This window comes from Venturia canescens, chromosome 5, assembly GCF_019457755.1.
Source record: "Venturia canescens isolate UGA chromosome 5, ASM1945775v1, whole genome shotgun sequence".
Classification (NCBI taxonomy): domain Eukaryota; kingdom Metazoa; phylum Arthropoda; class Insecta; order Hymenoptera; family Ichneumonidae; genus Venturia; species Venturia canescens.
In genome coordinates, this window is record NC_057425.1 from 24,196,991 (window position 1) to 24,215,666 (window position 18,676).

Below are 18,676 nucleotides of genomic sequence, written 5' to 3' on the forward strand. Positions count from 1 at the left end.
TAGTATCGCAATCCGAAGGGCCATTTGAGATCTGAACTGACAATCGAGCGATGAAAACGTTCCCGAACTTTCATAAACATGAAGATTGGTGATCACCAATAAAATTTTTGTTCAATTCATGACCAATTAACAATATCCAATGACATTTCGATTCGAGATCATAAATTACAATCGAGTGATATCATTTCCGAACGTTCATAAACATGAAAATTGGTGATCACCGATACACTTTTGTGTGAATTGATAAAAATTAACAAGATTCACTGACATTTCGAACAGAACAGCTTTCCCACGTGCGATCCGAGATCATAACTTACAATCGAGTGATGTCATTTCCGAACGTTCATAAACGTGAAAATTGGTGATCACCGATACACTTTTGTGTGAATCGAAACAATTTAACAACATTCACTGACATTTCGAACAGAACAGCTTTCCGACGTGTGATCGGAGATCATAACTTACAATCGAGTGATGTCGTTTCCGAACGTTCATAAACATGAAGAACGGTGATCACCGATAGATTTTTGTGTGAATCGACTCAAATTAACCAGATTCACTGACATTTCGTTCTGAATCGCTTTCCGATGTGCTAATCGCGATCACAGCTTACAATCGAGTGGTGTAGTTTCCAAACGTTCATAAACGTGAAAATTGAAGATCACAGATACACTTTTGTATGAATCGATAGAAATTAACAAGATTCACTGACATTTCGAACAGAACAGCTTTCCGACGTGCGATCCGAGATCATAACTTACAATCGAGTGATGTCATTTCCGAACGTTCATAAACGTGAAAATTGGTGATCACCGATACACTTTTGTGTGAATCGATACAATTTAACAACATTCACTGACATTTCGAACAGCACAGCTTTCCGACGTGCGATCCGAGATCATAACTTACAATCGAGTGATGTAGTTTCCGAACGTTCATAAACGTGAAAATTGGAGATCACCGATACACTTTTGTGTGAATCGACACAAATTAACCAGATTCACTGATATTTCGTTCTGAACCGCATTCCGATGTACGAATCGCGATCACACTTTACAATCAAGTGATGACGTTTCCGAACGTTCATAAACGTGAAAATTGGTTATCACCGATACACTTTTGTGTGAATCAATACAATTTAACAACATTCACTGACATTTCGACCAGCATCGCTTTCCGACGTGCGATTCGAGATTATTACACGTCGCAAAGCGTTTCAGAACGAAATGTCAGTGTACCTTGTTAATTTGTATCGATTCACCCAAAAGTGTATCGGTGATCACCAATTTTCACGTTTATGAACTGTAACGCAATTTTCCCCGCGAGGGTACGATTGGTCCCTTCTCGGCTCACCCGTCTCGTCGGCTCGCACGACTCTCCGGCCACGAGAGTGAATTGGGCGCCAGGTACGAAGTACCGCCGATTACTCGACTTTAATTTTATTCACTCTCTACGATGGTAACGCCAACAGATCACGATACTCAGAGTGCGCGAGGGACACGAGTGACCGAGGACGGTCCGGCTACTCAGCTCAAACTGAGATACAGAAGGTAGAGGGGGGAATCCTTGGGGAAAAGTAGCAATCAGGAACGCAAAATAACATAATCGACACAAGATAGTAATTTGGCAAAATATTCACAATTTATTCAACTCCGTGACGACGCGTAAAGGTACAAGAAAGACATTAATGGGGATCGACGCAAACATTCGAGAACAAAATAATAAGATACGAGATTCGGTGAATTTTTAAGGATCGGTCACGATTTCAAACGATATAATACAAGTGACGGGTAGAATCTGGATAATGAAAATAATAGAACTGATCTGTCGCTTCGCATATTCGCACGCCTCACATTCGTTATTCGACACCCACGAATTGAGTGTCCCAGGTAAACGCAGGTAACACGTAACCAGCCGCGAGGGCCGTAGGTAAAGCGCAGGTAAAGTTCATCAGCCGCGAAGGCTGGAGGTACGATTAATCAGCCACGAGGGCTGTAGGTAAAAGGTAACCGGTAACAAGTACCGTAGGTAATGCGCAGGTAAAGTTCATCAGCCGCGAGGGCTGGAGGTACGATTAATCAGTCGCAAGGACTGTAGGTAAAGTTAATCAGTCGCGAGGACTGTAGGTACAATTAACCAGTCGCGAGGACTGTAGGTAAAATTCATCAGTCGCGAAGACTGGAGGTAAAATTAATCAGTCACGAAGACTGTAGGTAACGCGTAGGTACGAGGTCAACGGCGGCAAAGGCCGAAGGTAAAGTACTAGTGTGAGAAAATGCGAGCGACAAGGTAATGACGGACTGATAAATGATTTAAGTAATAGTTAACGTAATAAAAGGATAAGGTATCGGAAAACGGTAATACGTCGCACGTCGGTTAAACTACGAGAGAACAATAATACGCGATACAGAAGAAAGGAATGAAATATAAAAATAAACGCGAACGCAACTAACCGCCGTATAGTCCGTAGCGCGACAACAAGTACGAGAGAGAAAGCACGAAAACATCGCGCGACCGGGCGCGCTCGCTAGAGCCCTCGGCGCGTGCAAGGAGAGAGAGACAGAGGTACTCGAAATATATTGCGCGTTATATTCAACGCCTTCACAAAACGAAAAACTCAAAGGATATAATTCTAATAACGACAATTTTACGGAATTGAATGCACGAAATTATTGAACCAACTTGAAGGAATCGATTTGCCTAGTTGAGCGTTACTTTATCAAAATTCGAGACCCGGGAAGTATCGGCCGCAATCTCGCACGATACTTCGACTCGTAAGTCTCTCGAAACGCCATATAAATCTGAACTAAAACTCGGAACTAGATTCCGAAAAAGAAAACATGAAAAAGCTCAACAAGACGAACGATTCGGGGAGATAAAGAACGGACTTACCGAGGGATCCAACTCGCCGCACAAAGGAAAGGCTTGGTGGTGTTCGCCGGAACGCAGACTCGTCAGTACGGTGCTCGGAATTAGACTAATTGTGCGTGCGAGCGGTCCTCGGTGTTCGGCGCTCTCCCCACCACTCGGACCCAGCACCGCAGCGCTCACACGCCGGGCGCGAACTAGCGTTCGGCCTCCCGGCTCGCGTATTCGCGGTAAATTCAAAAGTGAAGCGCGTACGGAAATTACTTTCCGCACCGCTTTTACGCTATTCTTAATTGCACGATGTTCCTCGCTGCTCTCGCCTCTTCCGCCCACGTGAAACGCTCCTCCCGACTAAATGGCTGTGATCCGAGCGCCTTTCCTCTTGGGGATCCGGCGGGCATCTCTGAAAAGGCAGAGGGGAGGCCTCCCTCATGACTCCAGACGTCATGAAATCACGGTGGGCCCACGACGATAAGCCACCAGGCAATTGCAGCACCTCTCCTCCAGGAAACTCCCCCGAACCCCACCGACCGAGGCGCCGTATTGCACGGACCGTGGCACCCGAATTCACAGCTGTGCGGACGGTGCAACTCTCGGTTGCTACGGCGGGAGAGGCACGGGCGGCGTTCAACGGATGGCCTATGCCAGCGTGTCCTCTCAGCCGTCCGCAGGTCGAGAGTGATGTTCGAAGCTCGAAGACGAGGTGAGAAGAGTGCTCCCCGCGGGCGAGATCGGGTTGAACAGCGAGGTAGTGCGGGAGGTATAAATTAGCGATGCGCTCGGTCCAGCGTGGCGGAGGCAGGGCCAAACCTCGGAAACTACAGTAGATTTCTGAAATATTGTAATCAAGGTAACTCACGAAAACTGAACTCTTTCTCTCTCTTCCCAACACGGGCCGGGAATAGGTAAAACAAAAGGTAATTGTCGCGCAACAGATAATAGGCGCGAATTCTTAAAATAAATCTTAACATTACGTAGCGGTGAGTCTCGTTCCGAACAGCGCCCGACGAGTCGCAGTGGCGTCCAAATGGGCCGCAAACCCGGTCCACTGGTCGACACGGTTCGTACGAGTGGCGGGGCAAAATGTCACGTCACAAACCTCCACCCCAGAATTTGCTTGTCTCGGTGATGGGTGACACTCGACGATGTCGGCGATGGGTGGTGGGCGATGTTGTGCTTCCTTCGGGTGACTTCTCTCGGTGCCCACTCGCACGAACGTGTCTCCCGGCTTCCCGAATGGCCAAGTGCGTTTGATCTGAAACAAAGTTGGCTCCCTCGGCTCGTCCTCCACGGAGCCCAGATTTTACCAGTCCTCCACGCCTTACGCGTGCTCCATCTCCACATTAATTTGGTTCAATACGACAAAGAAGAAAAAAAAAAAAAGAAGGAACTCAATACGTTCTCGGACTCCAGCAGAAGGCGGAGCCCCCAAGAACAAAACGGAACATAAGTCCACAGAGGCTCTACTAAAATCTCAACTCCACTTAGCTTAGCTCGAAGCAAACTCCGCTCCGAATATCGCGGAACTGCTCCGCGAGAACAGATACTGACAGGCATAAGGTGTAACATGCAATAACAACATTAACTCGATCGTTTTCGAAATTTTTAATAAATCATTCTCAACGTAAGGCGTAAATAAAGGCATGGCACTCTTGGCAGGTAACAGGTTCACGACGTGAAACGCACAAGTAAAGAAGGTAAAACAAAATCACAAGGTAACTTAATTAGAGCCCGAGGGCTCAGTCTATAAGACTGTAATAACGTCGCTAGGAAAACAAAACAAAAGGAAACAAAAAGAAAACTGACTCTGCCTGCCAAAGAACTGGAAAAGAACTATCTGAACAACTTTCAGAAAAGGAAAGAAAAGGAAAAAAAAAATATGTAGAATGATTGGGTGCAGGTTCGAGTGACGCGGTTAGGTGCTGAAACGCTGGTTGGGGGGTAATGTCGAGGTACGGGGAGTGAGGTAACAGGTCAACGACGCTAGGTAGTGGCGACAGGTACTGAGGTAAGACGCGTCGGAGGGACATGCGAAGCTGTGGAATGTAAAGCTCACTAGAAAGAACAGTTAAGCACAGAGCAAACAAGCGGGCAGGGTGGCGACAAAGCTAGGTCCGGGAGTGTGAAGAAGGAAGCGAAGTGAGGACGCAAAAGGTTGGGGTGTGTCAATGCTATTGAGACACTGGCTCGGTCAATTCACGTAGGGCTTGAGGTCCTGCACGTGAATTTTCCCACTCCAGGTCCCTTCCAAATTCGACAGTTCCATGACCACCGGAGAAATTTTTCTCCGAATGATAAAGGGGCCATGGAATTTGGTGGCTAGTTTAGCGGCCACGTGTTGAGTCGCCGATGACAAGACATGTTGCTTTTTTAACACTAAGTCGTCTACCCGATAATCGCGGTCGCGGTGTTTGCGATTGTAATAAAGAGCTTGTCGTTCCTGAGCCTCGGTAATCGCGATTCGGGCGAGTCGGCGCACGGTTTCCAATTGTTTCATGCGTTCGACCCAGGATTGAGGTGTGTGAGATTCGGTCCCCGGCCCTTCCGGGAGTAGACGATGCGGGGGCTTCGGTTCGCGCCCGTAATTCAAGTAGGCCGGGCTCGCCTGAATGGACGTATGATAAGCGGTATTATACGCGAAACGGAGGGCAGGTAAGTGTACGTCCCACTCGCGATGGTCCGGACCGAGGTATGAAACTATCATACTCTTGATGACTCTATTAACCCGTTCGACGGGATTTGCCTGGGGGTGATACGGGGCGATAGTCTGGTGTCGGACGCCTAACCGTTCGGTTAGCGCTCGGATATCGCGGTTGACGAATTCGGTTCCGTTATCTGTGAGGAAAATGCGAGGGTGACCCCAGCGACACGCGATTTCGTTTTCGACAACCTCCGCGATTTTCTTACCGGTAGCTTTCCGGAGGGGGATTATTTCGATCCATTTCGTGAACAAATCCTGGAGAACGAGGACGTAGGTAAAACCGCTTTTACTGGTAGGTAAGGGGCCCATGACATCTCCGGCAACTATATCCCACGGTTGCTCTAGAATTCGTTTTCCCATAAGACCGACGGGAGTGGCTTGCTCTACCTTACACCGCTGGCACACGGCGCACCTACGAACGTACTTGACAACATCGCGGAACATATTCGGCCAGTAATACCGAAGACTGAGACGGTGGAATGTCTTCTCAACGCCCAGGTGACCGGCTTGCGGAACATCGTGGGAGTTGAACAACGCTTGTTGCCGACGTTCGAACGGTAATACGAGTTTCCACGCCTCCAGGTCAACGACCTCGAGGGCTGGAAATCGTGGGGGACGATGGTGGTAAAGGCGATCGTCTTCGCAACGCCAATCAGGATATTGGTCCGGCGCTCTGCGGACGGCGCGGAATTTGCGGTTGTACCACCGGTCTTGACTTTCGAGGGGAGGTAGGAGCAGGGCACACGAATCCTCGGGGATGCGGGAAAGGGCGTCAGGCACATGATGCAACGCACCTTTCCGATGAATAATCTGGTAGTTATACTCCTGGAGCTCCAGGGCCCAGCGTCCTAAACGACCGGAGGGATTTTTGAGATTATGCAACCACCGTAGGCTGGAGTGGTCGGTTATCACGGTGAAATAATAACCTTCCAGGTAGCAGCGGAATTTCCGTACCGCCCAAATAACGGCGAGGCATTCTTGTTCGGTGGTCGTATAATTTCTTTCGGCGGCGATCAGCGCGCGACTCGCATAGGCGATTACGTGCTCCACGCCGTCGACGGTCTGTGTTAAGACGGCGCCCAAGCCTACGCTACTGGCGTCGGTTTGCAGAACGAAAGGTAACTCAAAATCGGGGCAACTTAAGGTAGGTGAGGTAGATAGACGCTCGCGAATCTCTCGGAAGGCTTCGCGCTGAGGGGCTTCCCAGGACCAGGTGGCTGTCTTCTTCAATAGAGAAGTGAGCGGGTTGGCTAGCGTCGCGAAAGCCGGGATGAATCGACGATACCACGATGCCATGCCGAGAAAACGACGAAGTTGTTTGATATTTCGCGGCGCCGGATAATTGACTACGGGCGCGACTCTCTCCGGGTCGATTTGTAGACCGTCGCGATTCACTAAGAAGCCAAGGTATTTCACTTCCGACCGACAGAACTCACTTTTATCGGGGTTGATGGTTAAACCCGCATTTCGAATTTTGGTCAACACGCGGCGTAGCCATTCTAGGTGTTCTTCGAATGTGGCAGTTACGATAATTATGTCATCGAGATACACATAAACGTGGGGTTGCATTTCAGGACCGATAAGGCGATCGAGCAACCGTTGGAATGTGGCCGGCGCGTTGGTTAATCCAAACGGCATGCGACGAAATTGGAACAAACCCATTCCCGGGACGGTAAAAGCTGTGATTTCGCGACTTTTCTCTGCTAGCGGGATTTGAAAATACGCCTGGCTGAGGTCGAGGGTGGTAATATAATTTGCTTGCCGCAGCCGATCTAAAATGCTATTCATCAAGGGTATCGGGTACGCGTCCTTTTTAGTCACTTCGTTGACCTTTCGAAAGTCAAGACAGAATCGCAACTTCCCGTTGGGCTTTTTGACCATGACTATGGGGCTAGACCAATCACTGACGGACGGTTCTATAATTTCGTCCGCGAGCATCTCTCGAACCGCCTCGTGAATCGCCTTCTCGATGGCTGGTGAGACGGCGTAGTAACGCTGTTTGATCGCGGTATGCCCTCCCACGTCAATGTGGTGTTCTGTCAGGGAAGTGCAGCCTGGTTTTTCGGGAGGTTTCGGTATTTCCTGGCTCACGAGAGTTTTTAGGGTAGTGTCTTGGTCGGGTGTGAGAATCTGTAGCCCGCCGCAAAGGTAATGGACTGTAGATGGGCTCATTTGGGCTTCGAAGGCGTATACGCGTTGAGGTTCGAGCCAACTGAACCATTTTCCGCTCGCGAAGTCGACAACCCAGTGGCCCGCTCGCATGAAGTCGAGGCCCAAGATACAAGGTAACACCAAGGCAGGTAACAGGTACGCGGTCAAACGGAAAGGACGACCGTTTAGGTAAATGACGGGGTTGACGACCTCACTCGCGATGGCTTTTTGACCGCCAGCCATCTCCACGCCGCGAGGGCGGCAGCGCTCCCTCGGGATGCCCAGGTTGTCGACCCATTGGATCGCGAGGGGGCCGAAAAACGTGCGACTTGAACCGGAATCGAATAGTGCTCTCACCGGGTGGCCTTGGAGAGTGAACGTCACGAAAAACGCGGTGGGGCTTTCTTCCGTTTGGACGGTACCGCACCGGATAGTTTCGGCGTCCCGTGGCGAGGTATTAGGTAAAACGGGAGGCAACGCGTCCTTCGAATGCGAGGAGGTACGGGGTAATTCGCGAGGTAGCGCGTCATTCGAATGCGAGGAGGTACGAGGTAAGTCGCGAGACGCGGCAGGTAATTCGCGAGACGCAGCAGGTAATTCGCGAGGTGGCTCGTCATCCGAATGCAAGAAGGTACAAGGTAATTCGCGAGACGCAGCAGGTGTTTCGCGAGGTAAACTGACGATTTCGGCGGGTTCCACTAAAATATGTCCCGGACCCGCCTTCAGCGGTTTCCCGCACACGAGCATTCGGTTGATTTTTGGCCTCGGCGCCCGCAGCGGTAACAAAATACGACTCGAGCTTCTCCGCATGCATTAAACCGGTGTCCGGGTTTTCCGCAATTCCAGCAAGTAGGTGGTCGCGGTTGGGCTGCGGCGTTGCTCGGGGCAGGGTTGTTTCCGCCAGGAGAAGGCATCGCATCGAGGAACGGGTTTAATGAACGTAGTGGTTCCGCGGTAGCGTTGAGTTTCGGCGCGGTTCCGGTAGTCGCGTTGGATACTGTCTTACGTCGTCTTCGGGGAGGATTCGGGGCTTGTTGCGCGGCGTTTACGCTCTCGAGAACTGGGGTCGAGTCCGAGTCGTTTGACTCGTTCGATTCGGGGGTCCTTTCGGCAGACGTTTCGTTCCCGCCGTCTAGCTCTGGCCACGTTTCTACCGCCGCGAATAATTTGCGGCCGGGGTTGTTAGGGAAGGTTTTAGAGCCGCGATAGGCCAGTTCCGGACACAGAGACTGGTTCGGAGCTGGTGGGGCGCGATAGGTGCGCGAGACGGCAAAACTTTTCTCTACCCGGACGGCGATATGCTCGAACGAATCGAAGTCAAATAAATCGTCCCGGTGGATAGCGATATGAAGTCGCGGGATCAAGTTACGGTGCGCGTACTGGACCTGCTCTGACTCGCTCCAGGGAGGTTGGAGACGATTAAATAATCCCCGAAGGCATGTTAGGTAGTCCGCGACTGGCTCGTCTAATCCTTGGGTCCTACGCATAATTTCTTCCCGAAGCGCATATTGGTAGTCGGGGTCCCCGAAACGCAAACGACAAGCGGACGCGAATTCCGCCCAGGTATTCCAGCGATCGTGGTCGTTTCGGAACCACTGAAGGGCGACCCCATTTAGGAAGAAGGGAATGCAGCGGATTAAATCGGTGTCTGATACCGGTACGAGGGCGCGGCCCTCCGAGATACGCGTGAGAAAAGTGTCGACATCTTCCCCCCGTTTCCCAGAGAAAGAGATGTTCCATTTTCTCATCAGGTGTAATACCGCGGACGGAGAGATCGGTGCACGCGAGTGAGAATACTCCGTAGTTACACGCGGAGGCGGCTCATATACTGACCTGGGTTCGTTAACCGTTGGGGTGGCATAATGGTGAGGAGGTCCTCGTCCGCCTTGGAAATGTTCACTGGTACCCGTTAGTGGATCGTGACCGGGGTGGATTCCGGGCTGGTTCGGGCCTCTAGAGCGATCGGTGCGTGGGCGGGCGCCCGTTGGCCTGGGCGGCGTATTCGTGGGAAGTCCCGTCCACGGTTGATGGTTTAGGGGGCCGGGACCGAGATTCGGGCCGTGGTGGAGTACCCTCGACCAGATCTCCGGGTGGCCGGGTTGTTCCGGCCCGCGTGGAGGTTCGAACGGTCCGCCACTCGCTCCCATGGCCGTCATGACCGGCCCTTGGAAACTGCCCGTGATTCGGGTGGTGTCCCCGGGCCAGGCATAGGACAAGCTCGATCCGTCCTCGGGTGGCAAGGTATGCCCCATACCGGAGTCATATCCAGCCGCGCCGCAGACGGGCGGGGCGTCACGTACACGCGGGTCGACCTCGAATGCCCCCTTTTCGCCCCCCTCAGCGCCCACTGGCGGAGGAGACGAAGTACGTTGCGGGCCCTCACCGAATTTCGGTGAACCGTCCCGGTTCCCTTCTGGCATGATGGCACGCAACCGGGTGTACGCGGTACGAAACGGCTAAGCGCGAGTCGGAACGACGCAGCGATTTTCGACGCGGATCGGTTCCGGGTCGGATACGAAGGAAACTGAGCTGTGCGAGCTCGCGAAACCTCCAGGTAATCAAGTCACAAAACGAAAGGTATTTCCGACACAGATAACGGGGCCAATAGATCTCCCGAGATACACCGCGTCGCGAGTTCGCGAATTCGAGTTTGCGCCGCAGGATCGACCGATTAAATGAGGCAAATAACGGAAGAGCCAGGTAAGAGTTTGACTTCGAAAGGTAATAGGCGCGGGGTTGAATCCGAAGGTAACTCGAATTTGGACGAATCCAGATTCGGCAGGTAATAGGTAAGGATTCAACTCCGCGAGGTAACTGGTAAGAATTTGAATCCGATGAACAGGTAAGGATTCAGATTCCTAAGGTAATATATACGAAATCAAACTCGTCGCGTTGGAGAAAACCGAAGCAACAGCAAATTAAAGACGAATTAGTGGAGACGGAAAGCGACGCGTAATTCGTCAGGTACAAGGTAAACAGATCTTATAGGTGCGGGGCTTGCTCGAATTCCCGGTACTTCCGCCAAAGGCCAAACCCACAGACTCGTGAAAAGGAGTCACGGCTCAACTCGGGCGGCAATGCGCGGTACGTTAGCGCCAAGGGGAATTAAATGTTCCGAAATAAATACCGGAGCGCGAAAGATGAGTCGATTATTCGAAATGCAGTTAATAATACGAGTACACGGGTTAACGATCGGGATCGATTAGTGATTGAACCGTTCACTGACGCGGATACTCGACGAATGGCGCTTGTCGGCTGAGTCGACCAGGTGGCTCCCCCCTCGCTCGGTGTCGGTGATAAGTGGGGATAATCCGTGAATCGTCCGATTTCCAAAAAAATTATTTTTCGCAGTTCGACACGGTCGACGTAAATACCGGATTAACGTTTTTGCGAGAGATGACGGATTATCGCGATAATATCCCGTTACTGACACAGCTCACGCGTGGATGATTTTGAGTCCTCTAAACGGAACAATAGAGGCACTGTTTACATGGTTGGGCGGGGCTAACTGCCGATCTCGTACGTTCAGGCGGCACGAGTTCTTGGTATCGGGCTTATGCCCTCGTTCGCGATGCGAATGTTGACTTTCCGGGGGGGCTAACTGCCAACAACGTAGGCTTCTACACTACGCATTAGAAACGTTGGTCTTATGCCCTCTTACGCGAGGCGACAGTACGGGGCAACCGGTCGAGTCAAATCCAAAACAATTCGACCAAGCCAATACGTTCACCGATGACACAAGGGATTAGGAGAGGTAAATGATATAGTACACAAGCACAAGAAATACGCAGAATTTCTTACGACTAGGAAACACGATATTTAAACAAAGCACAGGTTAAGCGGCACAATAGAGGTACTGAGGCAGAAGCGGTGAGAGAAAAAAAATGTAAATAAGGCGAGAAGTTAATACGGCTGGTAGCGTACCAGGTCAATACAAAGTGCGTACAAAAGAAATCGCAATAATATTTCGTCCGAAAAATATATCGTAGTCACACGAGAGGTAAAAGGGAAAAACAAATTTTATTTGGTCACACCACAATAATAACGCCTCTGTTCTCGGGAGTGTCCGCTAAACACAATAATACGAAATATTCCGAGAAGTCAGAATAAGAAACAAAAGATCAAAATATCTCAAGATCTCCCAGCACGTCGAGGTCTCTATATCGCAAAAAAAATGTTTCCAAACGCAACGCCAAAATAGATCGACATTTCTCGACGCGGGCTAAACGGATCCACGGCGTAATGGTTACCGAAAATATATCGCAGCGAAAAACGCGAAACACGAAATACGGAATCAAAATTCAACATTACAACATTCTGGATCCTAATAAATTACTACTTTTCGGGCCCCACGTTGGGCGCCATTTGTAACGCAATTTTCCCCGCGAGGGTACGATTGGTCCCTTCTCGGCTCACCCGTCTCGTCGGCTCGCACGACTCTCCGGCCACGAGAGTGAATTGGGCGCCAGGTACGAAGTACCGCCGATTACTCGACTTTAATTTTATTCACTCTCTACGATGGTAACGCCAACAGATCACGATACTCAGAGTGCGCGAGGGACACGAGTGACCGAGGACGGTCCGGCTACTCAGCTCAAACTGAGATACAGAAGGTAGAGGGGGGAATCCTTGGGGAAAAGTAGCAATCAGGAACGCAAAATAACATAATCGACACAAGATAGTAATTTGGCAAAATATTCACAATTTATTCAACTCCGTGACGACGCGTAAAGGTACAAGAAAGACATTAATGGGGATCGACGCAAACATTCGAGAACAAAATAATAAGATACGAGATTCGGTGAATTTTTAAGGATCGGTCACGATTTCAAACGATATAATACAAGTGACGGGTAGAATCTGGATAATGAAAATAATAGAACTGATCTGTCGCTTCGCATATTCGCACGCCTCACATTCGTTATTCGACACCCACGAATTGAGTGTCCCAGGTAAACGCAGGTAACACGTAACCAGCCGCGAGGGCCGTAGGTAAAGCGCAGGTAAAGTTCATCAGCCGCGAAGGCTGGAGGTACGATTAATCAGCCACGAGGGCTGTAGGTAAAAGGTAACCGGTAACAAGTACCGTAGGTAATGCGCAGGTAAAGTTCATCAGCCGCGAGGGCTGGAGGTACGATTAATCAGTCGCAAGGACTGTAGGTAAAGTTAATCAGTCGCGAGGACTGTAGGTACAATTAACCAGTCGCGAGGACTGTAGGTAAAATTCATCAGTCGCGAAGACTGGAGGTAAAATTAATCAGTCACGAAGACTGTAGGTAACGCGTAGGTACGAGGTCAACGGCGGCAAAGGCCGAAGGTAAAGTACTAGTGTGAGAAAATGCGAGCGACAAGGTAATGACGGACTGATAAATGATTTAAGTAATAGTTAACGTAATAAAAGGATAAGGTATCGGAAAACGGTAATACGTCGCACGTCGGTTAAACTACGAGAGAACAATAATACGCGATACAGAAGAAAGGAATGAAATATAAAAATAAACGCGAACGCAACTAACCGCCGTATAGTCCGTAGCGCGACAACAAGTACGAGAGAGAAAGCACGAAAACATCGCGCGACCGGGCGCGCTCGCTAGAGCCCTCGGCGCGTGCAAGGAGAGAGAGACAGAGGTACTCGAAATATATTGCGCGTTATATTCAACGCCTTCACAAAACGAAAAACTCAAAGGATATAATTCTAATAACGACAATTTTACGGAATTGAATGCACGAAATTATTGAACCAACTTGAAGGAATCGATTTGCCTAGTTGAGCGTTACTTTATCAAAATTCGAGACCCGGGAAGTATCGGCCGCAATCTCGCACGATACTTCGACTCGTAAGTCTCTCGAAACGCCATATAAATCTGAACTAAAACTCGGAACTAGATTCCGAAAAAGAAAACATGAAAAAGCTCAACAAGACGAACGATTCGGGGAGATAAAGAACGGACTTACCGAGGGATCCAACTCGCCGCACAAAGGAAAGGCTTGGTGGTGTTCGCCGGAACGCAGACTCGTCAGTACGGTGCTCGGAATTAGACTAATTGTGCGTGCGAGCGGTCCTCGGTGTTCGGCGCTCTCCCCACCACTCGGACCCAGCACCGCAGCGCTCACACGCCGGGCGCGAACTAGCGTTCGGCCTCCCGGCTCGCGTATTCGCGGTAAATTCAAAAGTGAAGCGCGTACGGAAATTACTTTCCGCACCGCTTTTACGCTATTCTTAATTGCACGATGTTCCTCGCTGCTCTCGCCTCTTCCGCCCACGTGAAACGCTCCTCCCGACTAAATGGCTGTGATCCGAGCGCCTTTCCTCTTGGGGATCCGGCGGGCATCTCTGAAAAGGCAGAGGGGAGGCCTCCCTCATGACTCCAGACGTCATGAAATCACGGTGGGCCCACGACGATAAGCCACCAGGCAATTGCAGCACCTCTCCTCCAGGAAACTCCCCCGAACCCCACCGACCGAGGCGCCGTATTGCACGGACCGTGGCACCCGAATTCACAGCTGTGCGGACGGTGCAACTCTCGGTTGCTACGGCGGGAGAGGCACGGGCGGCGTTCAACGGATGGCCTATGCCAGCGTGTCCTCTCAGCCGTCCGCAGGTCGAGAGTGATGTTCGAAGCTCGAAGACGAGGTGAGAAGAGTGCTCCCCGCGGGCGAGATCGGGTTGAACAGCGAGGTAGTGCGGGAGGTATAAATTAGCGATGCGCTCGGTCCAGCGTGGCGGAGGCAGGGCCAAACCTCGGAAACTACAGTAGATTTCTGAAATATTGTAATCAAGGTAACTCACGAAAACTGAACTCTTTCTCTCTCTTCCCAACACGGGCCGGGAATAGGTAAAACAAAAGGTAATTGTCGCGCAACAGATAATAGGCGCGAATTCTTAAAATAAATCTTAACATTACGTAGCGGTGAGTCTCGTTCCGAACAGCGCCCGACGAGTCGCAGTGGCGTCCAAATGGGCCGCAAACCCGGTCCACTGGTCGACACGGTTCGTACGAGTGGCGGGGCAAAATGTCACGTCACAGAACGTTCCGAAACGACATCACTCGATTGTATGTTATGATCTCGACTTGCACGTCGGAAAGCCGTTCTGTTCGAAATGTCTGTGAATGTTGTTAAATTGTATCGATTCACACAAAAGTGCATCGGTTATCTCCAATTTTCACGTTTCTGAACGTTCGGAAACGACATCACACGATTGTAAGGTGTGATCGCGATTCGCACATAGGAAAGCGATTCAGAACGAAATGTCAGTGAATCTGGTTAATTTGTTTCGATTCACACAAAAGTGTATCGGTGATCTCCAATTTTCACGTTTATGATGGTTCGGAAACGACATCACTCGATTGTAGGTTATGATCTCGATTCGCACATCGGAAAGCGATTCAGAACGAAATGTCAGTGAATCTGGTTAATTTGTGTCGATTCACACAAAAGTGTATCGGTGATGTCCTATTTACACGTTTATGAACGTTCGGAATCGACATCACTCGATTGTAAGTTGTGATCTCGAATCGCACGTCGGAAATCTGTTCTGTTCGAAATGTCAGTGAATGTTGTTAATTTCTATCGATTCATACAAAAGTGTATCGGTGATCACCAATTTTCATGTTTATGCACGTTCGGATACGACATAACTCGATTGTAAGTAATGATCTCGAATCGCACGTCGGAAAGCTGCACTTTTCGAAATGTCAGTGAATGTTGTTAAATTGTATCGATTCACACAATAGTGTATCGGTGAACTCCAATTTTCACGTTTATGATGGTTCGGAAACGACATCACTCGATTGTAAGTTATGATCTCGATTCGCACATCGGAAAGCGATTCAGAAAGAAATGTGTCAGTGAATCTGGTTAATTTGTGTCGATTCACACAAAAGTGTATCGGTGATCTCTAATTTTCACGTTTATGAACGTTCCGAAACGACATCACTCGATTGTATGTTATGATCTCGACTTGCACGTCGGAAAGCCGTTCTTTTCGAAATGTCTGTGAATGTTGTTAAATTGTATCGATTCACACAAAAGTGCATCGGTTATCTCCAATTTTCACGTCTCTGAACGTTAGGAAACGACATCACACGATTGTAAGGTGTGATCGCGATTCGCACATAGGAAAGCGATTCAGAACGAAATGTCAGTGAATCTGGTTAATTTGTGTCGATTCACACAAAAGTGTATCTGTGATCACCAATTTTCATGTTTTTGAACGTTCGGAAACGACATCACTCGATTGTAAGGTATGATCTCGAATCGCACGTCGGAAAGCGATGCTAGTCGAAATGTCAGTGAATCTTGTCGATTTGTTACGCATCTCGCCAAAGTCTATCGGTGATCACCAATTTTCATGTTTATGAACGTTCGGATACGACATAACTCGATTGTAAGTAATGATCTCGAATCGCACGTCGGAAAGCTGCTCTTTTCGAAATGTCAGTGAATGTTGTTAAATTGTATCAATTCACACAAAAGTGTATCGGTGATCTCCAATTTACACGTTTATGATGGTTCGGAAACGACATCACTCGATTGTAAGTTATGATCTTGATTCGCACATCGGAAAGCGATTCAGAATGAAATGTCAGTGAATCTGGTTAATTTGTGTCGATTCACACAAAAGTGTATCGGTAATCTCCAATTTTCACGTTTATGAACGTTCGGAAACGACATCACTCGTTTGTAAGTTATGATCTCGAATCGCACGTTGGAAAGCTGTTCTGTTCGAATTGTCAGTGAATCTTGATAATTTGTAACGATTCACACAAAAGTTTATTTGTGATCACCAATTTTCATATTTGTGAACGTTCAGAACCGACATCGTTCGAATGTCAGTTCCGGTCTCGAATCGCATTTCGGATTGCGATTCTGATAGAAATGTCGGAAAAAATTGTTGATTCGTAACGATTAACACACAAGATTATCGCTGATTACTTACTTTCATGTTTATGAAAGATTGGAAACGTTGACCGATAAACGTCACATATCAACAATTTTACAGACATTTAGTATCGCAATCCGAAGGGCCATTTGAGATCTGAACTGACAATCGAGCGATGAAAACGTTCCCGAACTTTCATAAACATGAAGATTGGTGATCACCAATAAAATTTTTGTTCAATTCATGACCAATTAACAATATCCAATGACATTTCGATTCGAGATCATAAATTACAATCGAGTGATATCATTTCCGAACGTTCATAAACATGAAAATTGGTGATCACCGATACACTTTTGTGTGAATTGATAAAAATTAACAAGATTCACTGACATTTCGAACAGAACAGCTTTCCCACGTGCGATCCGAGATCATAACTTACAATCGAGTGATGTCATTTCCGAACGTTCATAAACGTGAAAATTGGTGATCACCGATACACTTTTGTGTGAATCGAAACAATTTAACAACATTCACTGACATTTCGAACAGAACAGCTTTCCGACGTGTGATCGGAGATCATAACTTACAATCGAGTGATGTCGTTTCCGAACGTTCATAAACATGAAGAACGGTGATCACCGATAGATTTTTGTGTGAATCGACTCAAATTAACCAGATTCACTGACATTTCGTTCTGAATCGCTTTCCGATGTGCTAATCGCGATCACAGCTTACAATCGAGTGGTGTAGTTTCCAAACGTTCATAAACGTGAAAATTGAAGATCACAGATACACTTTTGTATGAATCGATAGAAATTAACAAGATTCACTGACATTTCGAACAGAACAGCTTTCCGACGTGCGATCCGAGATCATAACTTACAATCGAGTGATGTCATTTCCGAACGTTCATAAACGTGAAAATTGGTGATCACCGATACACTTTTGTGTGAATCGATACAATTTAACAACATTCACTGACATTTCGAACAGCACAGCTTTCCGACGTGCGATCCGAGATCATAACTTACAATCGAGTGATGTAGTTTCCGAACGTTCATAAACGTGAAAATTGGAGATCACCGATACACTTTTGTGTGAATCGACACAAATTAACCAGATTCACTGATATTTCGTTCTGAACCGCATTCCGATGTACGAATCGCGATCACACTTTACAATCAAGTGATGACGTTTCCGAACGTTCATAAACGTGAAAATTGGTTATCACCGATACACTTTTGTGTGAATCAATACAATTTAACAACATTCACTGACATTTCGACCAGCATCGCTTTCCGACGTGCGATTCGAGATTATTACACGTCGCAAAGCGTTTCAGAACGAAATGTCAGTGTACCTTGTTAATTTGTATCGATTCACCCAAAAGTGTATCGGTGATCACCAATTTTCACGTTTATGAACGTTCCGAAACGACATCACTCGATTGTATGTTATGATCTCGACTTGCACGTCGGAAAGCCGTTCTGTTCGAAATGTCTGTGAATGTTGTTAAATTGTATCGATTCACACAAGTGCATCGGTTATCTCCAATTTTCACGTTTCTGAACGTTCGGAAACGACATCACACGATTGTAAGGTGTGATCGCGATTCGCACATAGGAAAGCGATTCAGAACGAAATGTCAGTGAATCTGGTTAATTTGTTTCGATTCACACAAAAGTGTATCGGTGATCTCCAATTTTCACGTTTATGATGGTTCGGAAACGACATCACTCGATTGTAGGTTATGATCTCGATTCGCACATCGGAAAGCGATTCAGAACGAAATGTCAGTGAATCTGGTTAATTTGTGTCGATTCACACAAAAGTGTATCGGTGATGTCCTATTTACACGTTTATGAACGTTCGGAATCGACATCACTCGATTGTAAGTTGTGATCTCGAATCGCACGTCGGAAATCTGTTCTGTTCGAAATGTCAGTGAATGTTGTTAATTTCTATCGATTCATACAAAAGTGTATCGGTGATCACCAATTTTCATGTTTATGCACGTTCGGATACGACATAACTCGATTGTAAGTAATGATCTCGAATCGCACGTCGGA

The 18,676-nt window shown here is 48.1% G+C and overlaps 1 protein-coding gene across 1 annotated transcript; it reads right to left on the reverse strand.

The window, feature by feature from the left end:
* Positions 1–9,185: 9,185 nt before the first annotated feature.
* LOC122411420 (acidic proline-rich protein PRP33-like) lies at positions 9,186–10,140 on the reverse strand. Its single transcript, XM_043420171.1, has 2 exons — positions 9,554–10,140; positions 9,186–9,315 (listed from the first exon to the last, which is right to left on the reverse strand). The coding sequence occupies exons 1-2, from the start codon at positions 10,138–10,140 to the stop codon at positions 9,186–9,188; spliced, it is 717 nt and encodes a 238-aa protein (XP_043276106.1).
* Between the last annotated feature and the right edge of the window lie 8,536 nt (positions 10,141–18,676).